The sequence below is a fragment of the Carlito syrichta genome, unplaced genomic scaffold, assembly GCF_000164805.1.
Source record: "Carlito syrichta isolate Samal-C Ts95f unplaced genomic scaffold, Tarsius_syrichta-2.0.1 Scaffold303164, whole genome shotgun sequence".
Classification (NCBI taxonomy): Eukaryota; Metazoa; Chordata; class Mammalia; order Primates; family Tarsiidae; genus Carlito; species Carlito syrichta.
The window spans coordinates 436,159-455,575 of NW_007247260.1; the positions used below are offsets into that span (position 1 = coordinate 436,159).

The 19,417-nt window shown below is 39.1% G+C and overlaps 1 protein-coding gene across 2 annotated transcripts in view; it reads right to left on the reverse strand.

The window, feature by feature from the left end:
* DOCK11 (dedicator of cytokinesis 11) overlaps window positions 1–19,417 on the reverse strand; it is a 133,805-nt gene that overhangs the window by 80,653 nt on the left and 33,735 nt on the right. For both annotated transcript variants that reach the window (XM_021712283.1, XM_021712281.1), the window contains exons 13-22: window positions 19,262–19,344; window positions 16,125–16,247; window positions 15,871–15,947; window positions 12,802–12,986; window positions 12,643–12,708; window positions 10,183–10,275; window positions 8,095–8,218; window positions 3,888–4,009; window positions 3,314–3,400; window positions 1,799–1,888 (exon numbers count right to left, since the gene is read on the reverse strand). In XM_021712283.1, coding sequence (XP_021567958.1) covers window positions 1,799–1,888; window positions 3,314–3,400; window positions 3,888–4,009; window positions 8,095–8,218; window positions 10,183–10,275; window positions 12,643–12,708; window positions 12,802–12,986; window positions 15,871–15,947; window positions 16,125–16,247; window positions 19,262–19,344 — 1,050 coding nt within the window. The remainder of the gene's footprint in view (window positions 1–1,798; window positions 1,889–3,313; window positions 3,401–3,887; window positions 4,010–8,094; window positions 8,219–10,182; window positions 10,276–12,642; window positions 12,709–12,801; window positions 12,987–15,870; window positions 15,948–16,124; window positions 16,248–19,261; window positions 19,345–19,417) is intronic.

Genomic DNA, 19,417 nt, shown 5'->3' on the forward strand with positions numbered 1-19,417 from the left:
ACTGCACTCCAGCCCATGCAACAAAGCAAGACCTTCTCTCTTAAAAAAAAAAAGGAGGAGGAGGAGGAGGAGAAGAAGAAGAAGAGAAGAAAAAAAAGAAAAACAGGCCGGGCTCGGTAGCTCAGCCTGTAATCCCAGAGCTTTGGGAGGCTGATGTGAGTGGATTGCCTGAGCCCACGAGTTCGCAACCAGCCCAGGCACCTTTCTACAATAAATAAAAAATTAGCCGGGTGTGGTAGCACGCACCTGTAGTTCCAGCTACCTGGAAGGCTGAGGCAGAAGGACTGCCGGAGCCAAGCAGGTTGATGCTGGGGTGGCCGTGAGCGTGCCACTGCACTCCAGCTTGGGCGATAAAGTGAGACTCCAACTCAAAAAAAGAAAAAAGAAAAACAGGAAAGTCTCTCAATCCTTGTGTCCTTCACTGTGCTGGTTTTCTTTATAGCACTTATTACCACATGATGTGACCTATCTATGTAGTCATTTATATGTTTATTCCTGTCTCCATAAGAAAGTAAGCTCTCTGACAACAGGAGTATTGTTTGCTTTCTTCACTTATATTCCCAATTGTTAGAACGATGCATGGATCAGAGGAAGCACTCAAGAAATAGTGTGGCACGAATGATTACTATCCAGCACATCCCCTATCTCATCTAAGCTTCACAGTCACCCTACAAGGCAGTCATTCTTGTTATCCCCATGTGACAGATGACAAAACAAAGGCTCAGAGAAGTTAAGTAACTTGGTTAAGGTCAATCACAGAGCTAGTAAGGAACAGATCTGGGATATAAAACTCAGTTTATGATTCTGAACCCATGCATTTTATCTCATGTCACACCACCTCTCTGAAAGAAAAGAACATTTTTGTTTCCTGAGTATATCATTAATGAATAACACATGTCCCAAGGGAATTCTTGAAGAGGCTGCATTTAAAATCAAATTCCTAGCACAAGGGTGGGATCAACAGACACTGGACACTGCTGGGGGAGTGGGGGACACACGTGGTAGCATGCTGGGTACCTAGTCTACTATCAGAGGAGAGAGGGCCAGCTAGAAGACCAAACGTCACCTTCATGCAGCCTACTCATGTACTAAATTGTACATAAATGTACAAGTAAAACCCTACTTATACCCCACAACTCTAAAATAAATTTAAAAAATAAAATTCCTCAGACTCACTATGGCTAACCTACTCAAGGAACAACGAAAAAGAAGAAAGCCAATGTCAGGCGGGCTATGATAGGCACTGCAGTTCTGGAACAGAGGGAATACACAGAATCTTAGGTCCTCCATACACGCGATAAGATATGGAATTCCTTAAGGCTCTCCCTTATGCAGCATGCAAAAAATACGTGTCTTCTTCTCTGTAGTTGACTCTTTCGTTCATCTATCACGCTTGGACACAGGAACCATTTCACATTTCTTTCCCAGAAAAAATGGTTCCGCTCCTCCCGGCCCTTTCCCCCACAGCATTCTCCACCTTTATTGGGCAATCAGCAGGAAGAGAAAAACCCTGAAAAAATCAATTTATGGAACTGAAATATACATTTTCATGAGGTTTTCAAAAAATATGATGTCAAATTCTGGCTATAACATTTTCTTCCTAATGTAGCCACTCTGTTATCTGCTTCTAAACAGCCACTTGATGGAAAAAGCACATAATAGAAAGTGTTCTCTTGAGGATATACAGCCAAAAATATTTTAAAGCGTTTGTTTGCGTTTTTTCTCTTTCTACATAAAAATGTGGCAACAGAAAGACATGAAAAAACAAACGTTTCACAGAAAGCCGCTGTTCATTTACCTTTAAATATTTAATGAGCTCCCCTGGAACTTCTTTCGAGCCTGACTGAATCAGCTGGCAATGATGGAAGAATTTGTGCACATGCAGATCCTGGAACACAGATGGAAGCAGCCATATGAAATTTGATTCATTGCCCTCAAACACAAGCTCACTACTTCTCCCTCTACCTACGTCTCACAAACCTATCTGTGTGTCCTCATGCCCAGACTCAGTGGCTTTTGACATCACACAAAACAAGCCCAGGTCAATTTGGCATGTACCTAAGCAATGTATGCCCAACTAGTCAAATATTCATTTAATTCCTTTTTTTTTTCCATTTCTCTTTTCTTTTCTTTCTTTCTTTCTTTTTTTTTTTTTTTTTGTCAGGGTCTCACTCTGTCACCCTGACTGGAGTGCAGTAGCATGATCACAGCTCACTGCAGCCTCCACCTCCTGGGTTCAGGCAACCCTTCTGCCTCAGCCTCCCAAGTAGCTGGGATTATAGTCACACGCCACCATGCCTGCCTAATTTTTTTAATTTTTTTGTAGAGACAAGGTCTCACTATGACCAGCCCAGGCTGGTCTCCAACTCCTGGACTCAAGTGATCCTCCGGCCTCGGTTTCCCAAAGTGCTAGAATTACAAGAATGAGCCACCACACGTGGTCAACTCCTTTTTTGACTAATGTGTTCCATGATGTTGGGCTGCTTCTCCATTTTAATGAAGTGAACAGCAATAGAGGTCTGAACTCGCAGGTGAAAAAAAGGTAGCAGCAGGAAGTTACCAGAACAATAGTCTTAGGCATTCAACACCCAACTTTACCATGGCACTTCCCTGGCAAGGGAGTCCAACTATCCTATATGAAATCAATATACACTGATTTTGTGGACAGCATGGACTACATCAGGAATTGGAATAATGAACTGTGTATTTGATCTAATTACTACTGTGACCTTGAGTAAGTCACCCAATCTGACTGAGCCTCAGTTTTATCATCTATAAATTGGTGATGATGGTCTCCACATCTCTCTGAGTTTTGTGAGGCTCAAACCTTAGTTAATGGGAATAATATAATCTTATAATTTGAGAGGAATTATAAAATTTGAGCTAGAATGATTTTTTTTTTTTGAGTTGGAGTCTCACTCTGTCACCCAGGTTGGAGTGCAGTGGCCACTCCCGGCCACCGCAGCCTCGACCTGCTGGGCTCTGGTGATCCTTCAGCCTCAGCCTTCCAAGTAGCTGGAACTACAGGCATGCACTACCAGACCCGGCTAGTTTTTGATTTATTATAGAGATAAGGTCTTGCCAAGTTGCCCAGGCGGGTCTCGAAACTGCAGGCTCAGGCAATCCACTCACCTCAGCCTCCCAAAGCGCGGGATTACAGGCTGAGCCGCAGAGCCTGGGTAGAATTAAGTTATTAATGAGAAATCTTGCAGGTCACAAGTTCTCTAAGGCCGTAGGAATTAAATATAATCTATTTTAATCAAGGAATGTACTTGAGTATGAAATTTGACAAAATTCAGATGATGTAACTTACTTGAGTGTAAATGGTAGACTCTAAGTGACTTTTAATCTTCAGCAAAGGCTTTGCACCATCTACCCATTTAATATCCACATTAGGTTGCTGTGAACAGAAAATTGAGCTTCTATAATATAGCAATGGATAGGTGAACAACGTATCACACCTTTACACATTTCAGCATTTTTTCAGAAATGAATGTATTATTTCCATACAATGGAATTATTGCAAAAAACAACCTGCCTTTAGAAAATATGTATCCTAAATCATTTAATTTCCAATCCTTTGCAGACTGATATGATTACCAATTACAGTAAAATAAATCGCTTAAATAAGTGAGTTTTTTAAAGTGACATGCAAAATCTGAGCCCCTGTTTTTAAAAGTATTATTACGATCAACAGACATAAATTACTTTGTCAAGCTGCTATCAACTCCAAACATGCATTTTTCATGCTTATCTTTGTGGTAGCCCATACCAGCCCGCAGACCACACTTTGTATAGTATTGTCTCAAATGATCAACTGGACCAACAGAATTCTATTTTTTAAACATTGAGTCACCATGACTTCAACAAATGCAGTGTTTTCCTACCCTTCTTAATTCTGCATCATTCAGATTCAAGTAGCCTGGGGGAAGATTGGCGGAAACTGGCAGCTGCTGCTCAAATGTGATGATTCTACCATCCTTCAGCAAAGGTACCCAGGCAAACCCGACTGCCAAGACAATAATCAACCATGAGAAATGAAACAACAAATGCAATTAGCTACACTAATGGTTGACACAAATGGCTGACTGCTGGGGAGCAGGGTAGGGTGGAGATGTTTCCGGGGCTCTGTATGTGGGAGGGAGTTCAGATGTTGGGCAAACTGAGTAGTGGGAAAGGAACAATGGGATTGGATCACCTCCAAATCCCAGCCTGGCCATTACTAAGTTATTCACTCTCTTTCCTTCGCTGTAAAAATGAGAAATAACACATTGTCTTTCCATCTAAAAGAGTTACTGAGAGACCAGGGTGACATGATACATGAAAACACTTGAAAACTTTAAAAGTGCATCAATATCATTATCTTTACACTTTGGGGTAGAGTTTATTTTTTTCCCATTTTTATTTTAGATTCAGGGGGTACACATGCATGTTGTGTAGTGGTGGGGACTGGGTCTCAGTTAGCCCATTCCCCAGATAGTGAGCACTGTACCCAACAGGTGTTAATATTTGAATCCCAACCTCCCTCCCCAGAGTAGATTTATTTTTTTAAAGGCTCAGATTCCTCTTATCTACCCTTATGCTGAGTGCAGAGTCTCACAGCTGAGACTATTTCAGATAACAATCACATGTTCCAAAATTTCTTAAGGCAACCCTAGGGTAAAGGACTGTGGAAAATTAAGGTCTCAAGTCAAGGTCACACTCCATATTTATACAAGGCAGTAGGCATTAATCATTAAGTTGGGCAGAGTTTTCCTAATCATAGAAGGGAAAAGTAAAAGTCTAGGTAGGAGAATGCAGCCTACTAGAAGAGTGTTTATGACTTGAAACTACCAAGAGATTTTCCCCAATCACAACATTTCTTAACAGTTCTACCCAAAAGAGCCTCTTGGCTTTCTATTAGAAAACTCATCACGTTCTAGCTAAAAAAAGCCAGAGCCATCTGTGTTGCTCAAGTTGAGCAGTGTCAGTATTTCCATTATAGAGATTACTCTCGGATTCAAATGTTTATAACTCAGCTGTAAAAAAGCTTGATCTGGACTGAGTTTTGGCAAATGAAAGAGGAACTGGCTGAAGAACACTTTTTGAAGCCACTACTTTCTGATTCTTTAACATACTTTGCATGACTCTGTGTGTGTGTGTGTGTGTGTGTGTGTGTGTGTGTGTGTGTTATGCCGTGAACACAGAAGTCAACACAAATCTGGTTAGAATATTTTCATTTACGTGTTTAATTTGGCAAATGCTTTAATTCTGAAAAGAAGACTAAAACATCGCTTTCTCTAAGTAGACTAAATGGCTTTCTCAGACTATGAAATGGGCCTGAAGAGCATCTTGACTAGCACAACTTCAGAAATGGTTTACCCAGACCTTTTCTAAAAAGCAGAGGAAAGTAACATGAGCAGAAGAGCCATTAGAAATGACTCTGTCAAAGTATTTAAACTGAAAATTTGACAAATGAGAAAAGATTTCCAGCCCCTGGAAATATACATAAAAATATATTTCTTGTTCTTAAGCAACATTTTTCCCTTATAGAAATTTTTATTGCGATATCATTATTCAGATACCATACAAGTCATCTATTGAAAGTGTACGTAATGGTTTTTAGTATATTCACAAAGTTTTATCTCCATTACCACTATCTAGTTTCAGAACTTTTTTGCCACCCCAAAAAGAAACTCCAATAGCCCTTAGAAGTCACTGCCTATTTCCTTCTTTCCCCAGTCCCTGGCAACCACTAACTTACCTTCTCTCTATGGGATTGTTAAGGTAACATTTTTGCACTGTAAATTAATCAGAGCATAGCCAAGTGTGTCCCTTAGTCAAAATTCACAGAGAGCACGTGGAAGGTGTAAAGGTACAATGTCAAACACACCATCTGGCCCAAAAGTAGGAAGCCACTTAAAGGATGAACAGTTTGAAGTGATGACTGGCATACAGAATTACTGTCTCAGGCTCCTCTGTCCACTTCTGTCTAGATTTGAATAAGGAATCAGTAATTTGTCATTCAGGGGTACACGTGGTCATGGGTTCTCATTGTTCTAGTTATCTTCTCGATTCTCAAAGTCCCTACCCCAAACTAACTGCTATTTCTATGGAGGTATGAGTAGAAAACTGGATCCTACTATCCACAAAGTACTACTGCCTGCTGGCCACCACTCAGATGGCTCACTAGCACCTCAAACTCAACATCGGTCCAAAAGCTGCCATCCACACCCACAATTCTGCTACTGGCAATATCTTTTTTCTTTTTTTTTTTCTGAGTTGGAGTCTCACTCTGTCACCCAGACTGGAGTGCAGTGGCTGCTCCCGGCCACCACAGCCTCAACCTGCTGTGCTCCATTGATCCTTCCACCTCAGCCTTCCAAGTAGCTGGAAATACAGGCGCATGCTACCATGCCTGGCTCATTTTTGATTTATTGTAGAGATGTGGTCTCGTCAAGTTGCCCAGGAGGGTCTCGAACCCGCGGGCTCAGGCAATTCACTCACTTCAGCCTCCCAAAGGCGCGGGATTACTGGCTGAGCCCGGCTTACTGGCAATATCTTCTTTCCAACCACCCAGTTTTGAAAGTCCAGTGCTAACGGGGAACCATTTTCCTAGTAAACAATCATTTGCCAAGTCTAATATAGACTCGTGCAATTCCTTTTCTCTCCATCTCCCTGCTACTTCCACAGTATGCACTCTTCTTTTCCTGGATAAGCCCCATCCCCCGCAACTGTAGTTTCTTCCTTCCTTTTCCTGCTTCAACTTACTTTGCCCATTATATTGTTGCCTGACTAGTTTTCCTGAAAAATAGTTTCTGCTGAGAGCTTATAACCTTTAATAGTTTCATATTGGTGACAGAATAAAATCAAATCCACAGCCTGGCATTCAAGGCTTTCTATAATCTGATGCATCCTTTTCAACCTGACATCCTATGACCCCCTGCCCTCCAGCATCGCTGCATTATCAAACTCCATATCACCCTTTAAAGCCTCACTCACCATCTCCCTCTGGAAGCCTTCTCTGATTCCTAACCACTTGTTCCTCCACAGCTGAATAACTTGTACTTTTCTGAGTTCACATAGCACCACTTTCTTGGTAAATACCTTGTATTTTCACTGTTTACATAGGACTCATTTCCCCCACTAGATCATATGCTCACTAAAGATGAGATCTGTGTTTAATTCTCCACTGTATCCTCCACAGTACGTACTACAATATCTTGTACCTAGTAAATTCAATTGGAGGATCCCTTATCCAAAATGCTCGAGACCAGAAGTGTTCTAGATTTCAGATTTTTTTTTTATTTTGGAATATTTGCATTATATCAGTTGAGTATCCCAAATCTTTTCCTTTGAGTGTCATGTCAGTAGTCAAAAGGCTTTGGGGTTTGGAGCATTTTGGATTGGGATTTTCAGATTTATAATGCTCAACCTGTAAGCAGAAATATTTCCTGAATGAATGAATGAATGAATGAACAAACGAACGAACAAAAGATTGATACAGGCTAGCCTGGATCTGAATCTCAGGGCATGCTGATGTTTACAAAGTGGTTGTGACATGTGCTATGTTCACAGGGCCTTCTATGTTCTCCTACGAATGATTCTCATTAGTTTATCTAAAGCCTTACTGAATGGGCCCACTACTGGGGCTTCACTAAAGCTTTTCCAAGTTCGTTAAATCTGTTCTCTTCTCATTGGAACCAAGCAGCCCCCAACCTCTCTCAGGCTCACAGATGTCCCTGGCTCTGGGCTCAATTCCCTCTTCCTCGGTGAACAGGACTGGAAAATTCTGATTGCTGGGTAATTCTACATAAAATAAATAACAAAAATTCTGTATTGCAATATGTGTTTCTCTCTGAGAACAGCAATATTACTTTATGTCGCTTATAGTAGTCTAAGCAAACTGACAGGCAAGCTTGTGGACAATGATATTTGGTAAAAATGATAAGAAAATGAACAAAAAATTCATCTTTTATCAATGACTTTTTAAAATCACAAATGTACTTTTTGGTCAAAGAGAGAAGCGATCTATAGCTGGATGAAAAGAGGTTATATCCTAAACGATACCATTTCAAATAGCTGCAGAGAAAGACATTTAAAGAGCACATGTACCTGGAGTTTCAACTGTGTCCTGCTTCTTGGTTGTTCCCTTTGTGTTAATTTCACAACTTACATGATAAAAAGTGAAAAGTATATGGTGTTTTTGATGAAGGTGAATGGGAAGCTCCATTTTAATCTGAAATGACAGTAAAATTACACATAGCATTTTGTTTTAATTGTTAAGCTGGACTGTCAGACATTTAGTTCAGTTTCATCATACTATTTCAAAAATACTTCCTAAATGGCTGGCCAAGTGGCCAAACAGTGGATGTCATTTAAATATATTCCAAATGCTTTCCTGGTCAGTTTCAGTTTGACAGCAATATTCTCCTGAGTTGTGAGGGCTGATTTATTACTTTTTCTGGAAAGTCCAAAGTATTCCCCTGGATTCAACTTTGCAGCAGGATTTTCTAAAACACTAGATGAAAACCATATCCTCACATCCCAGGGACACTGTGTAATTCAATCTGAGTCAATGAACACAATCCATTTAAAATGTACCCTGAATTTGAAAGGTTACTTTTTTTTCTAAGTTGTTCTCTTTTGCATGAAAAACTTAAGTTTTTACAAATAAAGGTACAAAAAGTCACTATAGTATTATGATTATACTTTATACACATTTCTATAAAAGAAAAACACAACTTTGCTCTTGAGTAAAGAGGTGAAAACTATCGCCCATGACACATAAATTTAGTTAAAAATTAATGCTGTAATAAAGTATCTCCATTAATTTTCAAATCAGAACCCAACGGAATGTTTAAAAAGGCTCCTGGAAGTATGTATGAGACAAATTACAGATCTAAACAATTTCATGCTTGTGCACATACCCACACAGATAACACATGCAAATACTCTCTCTGAGTCTCTCTCAGTCAATACCTAGTGAATGATTGAAAAGCATGCTCATTTTAACCATCCTAAAAATATTGTGGATTAACATAGTGACTGGTGTTAGTTATAGAGATACCCATATGAAACAGCTTGGTGATGGACATCTGAACCAATTATCATTCATACAAAGCATGGTTTGGGTATTATAACTAATGTCTGTTGTAGGTATATTTCACTACAGAACATGCCTATTCACAGCATCCAGACCATCTGGGTAGCTAATGCTCTACTGCACATAAATATGGGTATATTCCCTCCCTGGGTGGCAAAAAATGCAAGACACTATGATCCCTCTCCCATCCTTCCCCCCACAAAACTAGGAACACTGAATTGAGAAAGACACAAGAGAGGCCTGAGGCTGGGGTGTAAGGTCTCCACACAACAGCAGGTTGACCAGGGGAAATCATGACAGCAGGGGGGATGGTTTCAGACCAAGCCAAGAATGGAGACATGAGGACTGAGAAGCAGGAACAGCAAAGTGTCTGGACTGGGATGTTCATCTAGGTTCCATGGAGACACATAGGAATCAAAAGCAGTGCATAGATTTGGATATACCAGATACACACTGACCAGAAGAGGCTGTGACACAGACATGAAGAGATACTCTGGAAAGTACACAGAGATGTAGAGGCAGAGAAATAGGAAGAAGGAAAGAGAAGCAGAGAGACTCAGGAGGGAGCAGAGAGACCACACCCCTTTATCTGTTTGCACCTAGGTGTACAGGGCAGCCAATAGGATTCTGGTGGTCCAGCTATGTGGGTATGTCTCCCCAAGTATTTCACTTACAGAAAAGTTGTACCCTACCATGTAAAACCACAAGGGGAATGAGCTAGAAGGGCTTTCAGAAGATCTCTTCTGAATTTCTTATTTTCAAGCTGAGGAAATGAATACTCAAAGAAGTGACTTCCTAAATGTCACAGAGCCAGTATTGTCAAAGCTAAGAGGACTAGAATCCTAGCTCTACTCTGATGTTTGTTTCCTACCTTATTTTCTTAAGTTAAAGTGTCCCCTACATGTGTGAGCAAATCTTGCACTGGCATCAAAGGGAACCAAGCAGGCCACAGCCCTGTGTTTCGATATGATATTTTCTGTTTTCATGGAATAAAACATTCGGGGGTTGAAAGGGCAGATAATATGATGGAAATGATTTGAAGAGAAAAAGAATAGCAACCACTGAATTTTATAAATGTCAGAATGATATGTTTTTACCTCATCATAGAACTCAGGATTTTGGTTGTGATGCGAGACAACAGCATACGCATTTGTGGTAAAAACAGACCCTGAAGGTTTTCCATAGATACACTGCAAAATAAGGAAACAGAGTCACCACTCGAAATGCAGGTCTTGAAATGTGATGCTAGGGAACTACATACAGTTAGAGGCATTTGTGAGCACAGGGTTGTGGCCAAGCCCACCTGGCTCTCCCCAGGAGTCTGTAAATTCCAAATAATTTACACAGTCACTCCAGACACCATCTCAGATCATGCCTAACTTGGCTGTATGGATGCTTCTGAATTTCTGGTCATCAAAGAATGCAATTCCAAACTGGTTGACAGGAAGAAACTGAACACTTCTAATCATTTGGAAGGGAAACGCTTTCCAACCAAGCCTGGAAAGATTACTTCTCTCATGCTACTTGTATTTATTTATTTATTTATTTCTGAGTCCAGGTCTCACTCTGTGGCCCAGGCTGGATTGTAGTGGCATAATCATGGCTCACTGCAGTCTCCACCTCCTGGACTCAAGCAATTCTTCCACCTTAGCCTCCCAAGTAGTTGGGACTGCAGGCGCACACCACCATGCCTGACTATTTTTTTGATTTTGTTGCTGTTGTTGTTGTTGCACAGACAAGATCTTGCTGTGTTCCCCAGGCTGGTCTCAAACTCCTGGGCTCAAGCAGTCCTCTCATCTCGGCTTCCCAGTTCCCAGAGTGCTGGTATTACAGGCATGAGTCACCACACCTGGCCCACATTCCTTAATATGAGAGGTTCCCCTCGGCCAGTCAGCAACATCTGTTGAATGCCCATTGTTCAGTGGGTAAGGTGAAAAGCAAAAAAAAAAAAAAAAAAAAAAAAAATCCAGCAGACACATTCCTAGCCTATGGGAATTAAAAACTGAATGTCTATTAAACTATAGACAAACTTACTGTTCTCTCACATTTTTTAAGTGATACTTTATGAGCTGCATTTTAAAATATGGCTTTCTGTTATACCAATAAAATAAATATGAGGCTTTCTATGGTTTCATGGGAAAATCCGATTTCATTTCTAGTGTGAGTTTTTCACTTCCATAGGCCTAATAAGCTCAAGGATGAATATGGAGTCAGCATGCCAACGTACTAATTGCCTCACTCTGTTACTACAGAGCAAGCATTCAGGCCAGTTAGATGAAATTGAGACTCCATTTGAGTGCATGTCCAACTCTTCTTAAACATAGTTATGAAGGCAATTTTCAGGAACAGTTGAGCAGTGACCTAAGAGTCTTTGGGTATACAGAAGGATATTGCATGGAGGAAAAGGAACAGTTGTTTTCATTTCTGCTGAAGGGAGATCTAGGGAAAATACACCAAATTTAAGCCAGAAAATCCTTAATTTAAGTTTATTTGTGGAAAAGAAAAAATCTTGGGCCAGGTACGGTGGCTTATGCTAGTAATCCCAGCTCTTTGTGAGGCCAAGGCAGGAGGATGGCTTGAGCCCAGGAGTTTGAGAACAGTCTGGGCAACATAGCAAGACCTCATCTCCACAAAAAATTTTTTTTAAAAATTAGCCAGGTATGGTGACATGTGCCTATAATCCTAGCTACTCGGGAAGCTGAGTCAGGAGGATCGCCTGAGCACAGGAGGTCGAGGCTGCCTGAAGTGAGACATGATTATGCCACTGCACTCCAGCCTGGATGACAGAGTGAGACCCTGACTCAAAAAAAAAAAAAAACTGTCTTCAAAGATAGGAGTTATTAAACATAGTTGGGGGCATTCCGGGCTCCTTCCCTAGCTGACTTGAGTGTAGGACCAGTTATCCAAGTGTCTGATTTAGGCTCAAGCTAGAGAAGTAGGGAGCCAGATAAGCACTTCATCATGGCTACATGTTCTCTGACTTTTTTTCAGGTTTCTGATTGATGGGTTACAGCTATAAAGAGTAAAAATATAAAGCTACTGTGGTGTGACAGGTCTTTAAGGATTGCTGTATCAGGTAAGACTGAGATTCTGCTTTTCATAGATCACAAATCCAACTCTGAAGGCACCATTTGGCCAGTCATGGAGTCCAAGTCATGTCTCAGATCAAAGCAGTCACACTGTGCATCTGTCAGGTCAAAGCTTGTTCAGGTTTCAAGGAGAAAGGAGTTTATTGTCCCCTGATGGTACCATTATAAAGTATCAGGTCATAAGAAAATGACCTTGCAATTGGGCATTAGAGCAATGCAAAAATCAAAGTGGAACAAAAGCAAAACCTGGTGTTTTTAAAGCTATATATGCTCCTGCCCCATTTTGTTATTAATATTTAAACTACTCCTATAGTTAATGTGTAAGGGTAAAAAAGAAAATATTACATTTGTCACTTTAATACATTTTATTTTTGATGTTTAAGCCAATTGATCCTAGAGCATGAGACTACCGAGGATCAAATCTCCATCTCTACTAAAAACATATGCCTATCAATATCATAAACAAACCTTGAGAGCACTAGCATCACTTTCATCTGAATCCCGGAATTCCACACAGACTGCAATGTTCCTCGCCTAAAATGATTAATCATCCAAAATGAGTCATACAATTAGAAGATTATAAATAATACTTTATAACTCTAAAAATGTATACTTTTCACTGTTTACCTTGGCAAATGTTTTCTGGCTATCGTATTTTAATTGCAAGGGATATACATACAGATGGTTTTTGTAAATAGTAAATGGATAACAATATTTTGTCATTTCTGGAACAAACTCTTCAACCTCCACAGTAATATTTTGACAGTTCTTTTCAAAAGGCTTCAGGGGCACATATGAAGACGTAATACAATCTACAGTAAGAAAAAAACAGGCAAAGATCATACAATTTAACACATTTTTGCATTTATAAAAATATATGTGAATTGTGTTCTCAAAGAGTGATTTATAAAACAGAAGCCTTAGAAATTCACAAAGAGTCATACAGCTTTAAGAACCCAAAAGGACGAGATGGAGAAGCCTGATGCTGATTTTTGTGGAACCCTTCACACCAGACACGGATTGCTATTTCATGCTCAATGTCAAGTGATTTGCCAAAAATAACACATCATAATTTTGACAAATTTAAACTCTGTAAAGAAATCCATTTCATTTCCCCCCCTGTGGCTGCAATTTAGCTTTCACTGCAAATTTTTATTGGTATCAGGGAAATAACGGTAAATTTATGCTTCCAATTAGCTAGTGAGTCACTTTCAAAGAGTTAACTTGGTGTAGGTGCAAATTTTCACCTAAGAAATAATGGAAGTCTTTTGAAACTACAGATCTTATGATGTGTTACCAATAATAAATTCAATACTCCCAAACATGAAAAATACTAAGCCTCAGAGAAGTTTAGCTGCGTGTTATTGAAGTAGCCATTGTAGTAAAAGTTATTATTCATTTACTTAAGAGGCTCTAAGATTGCTCGTGTCCTTACTGCAGAGCAATATTGACAGAGAAGGAAGACCCAGGGAGAGCTGAACCTGAGGACACAGCATTCCTTATTGGATTTGTTTTTCTGACTATTACAGTGATATATACTTAGAATAGAGTAACTGGAGATATAAAGGGAGATGGTAACAATTGGTTATTCCACTACCCAGAGATAGATACTGTTAAGATTTTGGCATATTTTCTTCTAGTCTTTTTCCTACACATATTTTACATAGTAATATAAAAATCCTACTCCATGTATAGAACTTCATCCTGTTTTTTTGACATTTTATCTGATGTCTTATTCCATGAACTCTTTCTAAACATCAATTTTGACAGCTGCAATAAAGTTTCATGGTATCATTGTACCATAACTGTCTTAAACCACATTGACAGGGTGGATCTGATTATTTCCAACTTCCCCCAATATAAATAGCACTACAAAGAACATCATTATGCATAAACTCCTGTCTACATATCAGATTATTTCTTTAGGAAAAAATAATCCATTATACTCCTAGATGTTTTAAAATGTAAATTGGATGCCACTCCTCTGTGCAGAATCCTATAGTGACTTAGAATAAAATTACTGCACTTAGAATAAAATCCAATCTTTTAATGTGTTGCCATGATCTATACAATTTCTTGCATGACTTGATCCTTCCTACTTCATCTCCATTGTTCCCACACTGGCTTCCAAAATGCTGGGATTACAGGGGTGAGCCACTGTGCCTGGCCTCACATTGGCTTCCTTTTTGTTCCTACAAACCCAGCTTGGTACCACCTCAACGTCTTTACAACATACAAGATGCTCTCAGTCTGGAATATACAGTCCCTTCTCCTTCTTTAGTTAAGAGAGGCCTTCCCTGACTGCCCTTTTAAAAGCTGAAAATCCCTATTATAAGCTGAAATTCATCATTTATTTGTTTGCTTGTTTACTGCCTGTCACTCCTTCTAGTCTTTAAACTCCACAAGTTTAAAGCACCTAGTAGGTACTCAATAAATGTTAACTCAATAGATATTTATTTAGTGAATAAATGATTGGATAGATAGAATCTCAAAACTGGAATGCCTTAGTTAGAAACTTCTACAATTTGGATATCTATTGCCAAATTGTACTCCTACTCATGATAGGTGATGGAGCCTGGCCAAAACCTAGCTAGCATTAGATAGTTTCATGTTAAACATCTTTAAAATTTGATAGGTGAGCAAAAGTATCTTGTTTTAATTTGTAGTAGTAGCATTATTTCTGTGAACTTTTTTCAAATATTTACTAGCCACTTCATTTTATCTTTTGCAAATTGTCTTTTATGTCTTCTGTCCATATTTCTCCTGGAATCTTAGAATCCTGTCATTAGACATGAAAAAAATTCTCCTCCTTTTTGATCTCTTCTTAGTTGATGACAGAAGTAGAAATGTATTCAAGGAAAAGGCAACAAAAACTGACTGGGCACACAACATCATATACTATACAGGAAACAGCATCTGATAAAATCAACTTAATTCACTTTCTTAACCTATTGGGTTGAAAAGTGTCTCACACATAAACGGACCCTGAACATTTACCATAATACTATAAGAAAGGGATTGGAAGTATTGGAATACTGATGGAGTGGGCGGGGGATGGGGTGGATACAACATCAATAAGCGTACCTGATCTCAAGCCAGGTAAAGTAGGGACCAAAGGGAGGCCCAAACTTTACCTGTACAATATTTTTAAAATAAAAATTTTAAAAAGTAACTAAACTAAAACCAAACCAACCTGTTTTTAAAAATGCAAAAAGTATTACAGAAAAATAAAAGTGTCCCCTCCCCAACCAAAATTCATGTCCACCCGGAATATGACTTTATTTGGAAATAGGATCTCTGCAGATATAATGAGTTAAGGTGAGATCAAATCCAGTAGCTGCTGCCCTTATAAGAAGGCCATGTGACAACAGATGCAGACCTCGGATGATACAGCTACAAGCCAGTAGATGCCAAGGCTAGTTAGGAGCTAGCAGGAAATAGGAGAGGCAAGGAATGAATCTTCCTTAGAGCATTCAGAGGGATCATGACCTCGCCAACAACTTGATTTTGGTCTTCTAGCCTCCAGAACTGTGAGATAATAAATTGCTGTTGTCTTAAGCCACCCCAGTTTGTCATAGTTTGTTATGGCAACCCTAGGAAACTAATACACTATGTAAACCTCAAGAAAAATATTGAAAAGATAATAACATGAGTTGCAGACATAACCCTCCAGGTTTATTTACAGTATGTTCTTACTTGATAAATCCACAGGAACACATTCTACTGTGATGTTTAGCTGCCCAGGAATAATCTGCAATTTAGTCTTTTCTGGCCTAGATATAAAATAAAAATATTTTAGAGTTAACAATAGTGATCACTAAATGCACTGGCTACATAAACTTAAAATATTAAGCACGCAGTTTTTCCCATGCATGATTCACATTCATCATTTTAAGAAACTGATAATTCATGTATTATATTCATTTATTACAGAAATGCCACACACTTACTTCTTGTATTCTGAGAGCAACTTGAGAATGTCTTCGTTTGAAAGCTTGCTACTGTCTTGTTTATACAAAGGAGAAAATCTCCCATCCAGATCCAGAGAGCCTTGAATATCTTTAAAAATGGGTCTAAAATAGCAACAGAAACAGTTTTTTAAAAACTGTTCTTAGGTATTGATAAATTAAAATAAAATTAGTGGGAGTATAAAATGATGAAATCACTTTGAAAATAGTTTGGAGAGTTCTCATTAAGTCAAGCATATATCTACTCAATGATGCTACAATTCTACTCCTAAGCATATTTCCACATTGTACATGAATGTTCAGAGCAGATTTATTGTTATAGCTCCAAACTACTAATAACCCAGAAAGCCATCAACAAATGGATAAACAAATTGTGGTATATTCATACAGGGAACGTTACTACTGATGCATACAACAATATGGATGAATCTCAAAAACACATTGAGCACAAGAAGTCAAACAAAAAGTGTAAACTGCATAATTCCATTTATGTGGAGGTCTACAAAAAGACAAGTCTTCTATAGTGATCATCAGATTGGTGGTTGCCTGGGGTGGGATGGAATGGTAGGTGAATGGACAGGGGTATGGGAAAACTTTCATGGCCTGTATCTTAGTTGGGGTGATGGTTACATGATTGTATACTTTTGTGAAAATTCATCAAGCTGTACATTTAAAATGTGTGCATTTTATAAAAGGTTAAGTATATCTCCATAAAATTCAGAAAAATTAAATTAGACCTTTAAGATTAGTACATACAGAGAGATCACAATATATAGTCAACCTTCTGTATCTGTGGATTCAACTAACGTCAGATCAAAAATATTCAAAAGAAAAGGACCTGTGTCTACACTGAACATGTACAGATTTTTCTTGCCACTATTCCCTTAAAATACAGTATAACAACTATTTACTTAGCATTGACATTGTATTTGGTATAATAAGTAATCTACAGATGATCAGAGCATATAGGAAGATGTGCATAGGTTATATGCAACACTATTCCATTTTTTATCAGAGACTTGAGCATACTTGGGTTTTGGTATCCCAGGGAGGTCCTGGAACCAATTTCCCATGGATACTGGGGTATGACTGCACATATAGAGCTTCTCACATGAATTTGAGTTATTCTCTCCCCATCTCTTCTCCCATGTGTAAGCTGCTGTTTTACAGCTAAAATGGCAAGTAATATACAAGCACTCAACACACTGGAAGAAGCTATAGCCAGAAACATAATTCCCATTGGCAGAACCTCTGAAGTGTGGTTATAGGCATTAACCCCATTATTTCTACTTCTAAGCATACCTCCTTTATTTCCAGTAAACAGGGGTTTATCATACATCTTTTAAATACCCCAGCCAAGCTTTTGAGTGAGTTCCTGCTACTGCTGACAACCAAAACAATTCAGGAGGGGAAAATAGAATAATTCATCATCAGAACTGGAGATCAAAGCTTCAACCTAGAAGACTTCAAAATTAAATTTTTCTTTTCTTTTCTCTCTCTCTCTTCTTCTTCTTTTTTTTTTTTTTTTTGAGTCAAAGTCTCACTCTGTCACCCAGATTGTGCAGTGGCACAATCACAGCTTACTGCAATCTCAATCTCCTGGGCTCAGGAGATCCTTCTGCTTCAGTCTCCCGTGTAGCTTGGACTACAGGTACATGCCACCACTGCCAGCTAACTATTTTTTATTTTTGTAGAGATGAGGTATCACAATGTTGCCCAGGCTTATCTTGAACTCCTGGGGTCAAGCAATCTTCCTGCCTCACCCTACCAAAGTGTTGGGATTACAGGCCTGAGCAAAAAAATTAATTTTTCTAATGTCGAAACAGCATCAAGCAGTTACTGCTACAGCCCAAGGTGGGCGCAGTGTGCCATCGTGGTCTACAGGGGCTCTGAAGTCAGGTGCCCTGGGTTCTGATCCCTGCTCCTACATGCTGTGTGAACTTGGGCAAGGTTTATTTCTGTGACTTTCTTTCTCATTTTTGTGACTCAATTTCCTCATCTCTAAGACAGGGAGAACAGCACCCACCTCTTAAGACAATATATCTTATGCATTTAGACCAGTGCCTTGAACAGAGCTAGCACTTAATAACTATTAACAATAATAACAGCAGCAGTAGCAGCAACTGCCTTTCAGGCTGGAGTATTATAAGCATGCTTTTATTCACTAGCCATACTTCACCTATATAATACCTATGTATACCAACCTCCACTACTCTTTGCCGTTTACCTATCCTTGGTTGTCATTTTTTTACCAGTCTGCAAAACAAGGACAATGGTGACTTTCCCTCTACCAACATACGATCTATTTTGAGATCTTCCCCAAAATGAAATGATTATAAATAATGACAGATACAAGAGTTAATTAACTTAGAATCCCTTATCCTTATGTTACTACCCATTGAAAATAATTGATTGAATTATTCAGAACATGGTGCCCTTTCCCCAGAAGTTCAGGGAGCTGTACAGGCTGTACCACAAACAAGCCAGTAAACCTGTACTTCAAGGAGGTTATAAACAAGAAAGATTTAAAGTAATCCCTGCATGTAGACTTACACAATTTGGATAAAATAATGTAACTTACCATCAGATTTGAGATATAGATAAGCACACACTTCCAAATACACTACCCCAAAGGGTTGGCAGAAATTTGTCATCAGGAATTAAGAAAATCTATTAGTTAATTACACACTTGCACTTAATGACTATTATTTGCCTTTGAATTTTTAGCACATTTATTTACCATAATTGGCTGATGAGTTTTTCAAAGCATAAACCCAGTTAACTCTGAAATAGTGGGCACCGGGTACATAATTCTCTACAATTTCTGGTTTTCTGAAAAAATTTCCTTCACTTTAGCAAACAAGCTGTGCTTTAAAGTGCAGTAAAATTAAGTGGTGTCAGTCCAATCAGTATCCCAAGCCAAAGAAAACTTCCCTAGTATAAAAAAATGAGAGGGTCTTTGATGCACAGAAAATTCTAGGAGAAAGAATTCTTACATCCCAGTGTCCCAAGATACAACTGGCCTGCCAGAAGCAGATTGCTGAATGCTGGCAAGGAGAACAGCCCTCAACTTCATATATGAGCATGAATGAATGAGTCAGGATTATATCTGTACAAACCTGGCAGCCCAAGCAAACGGCATTCTGTATTGTCCAAGGCGGCTACACACTTGCTTAGCTGTCCTGTGTACCTTCTGGGCCGTCTAAGGTCAGAAATAAGAAGACAGGCTCATACTTGTTCAAATTGCCGTGGACCCGTCCAGAAAAAAATTGATC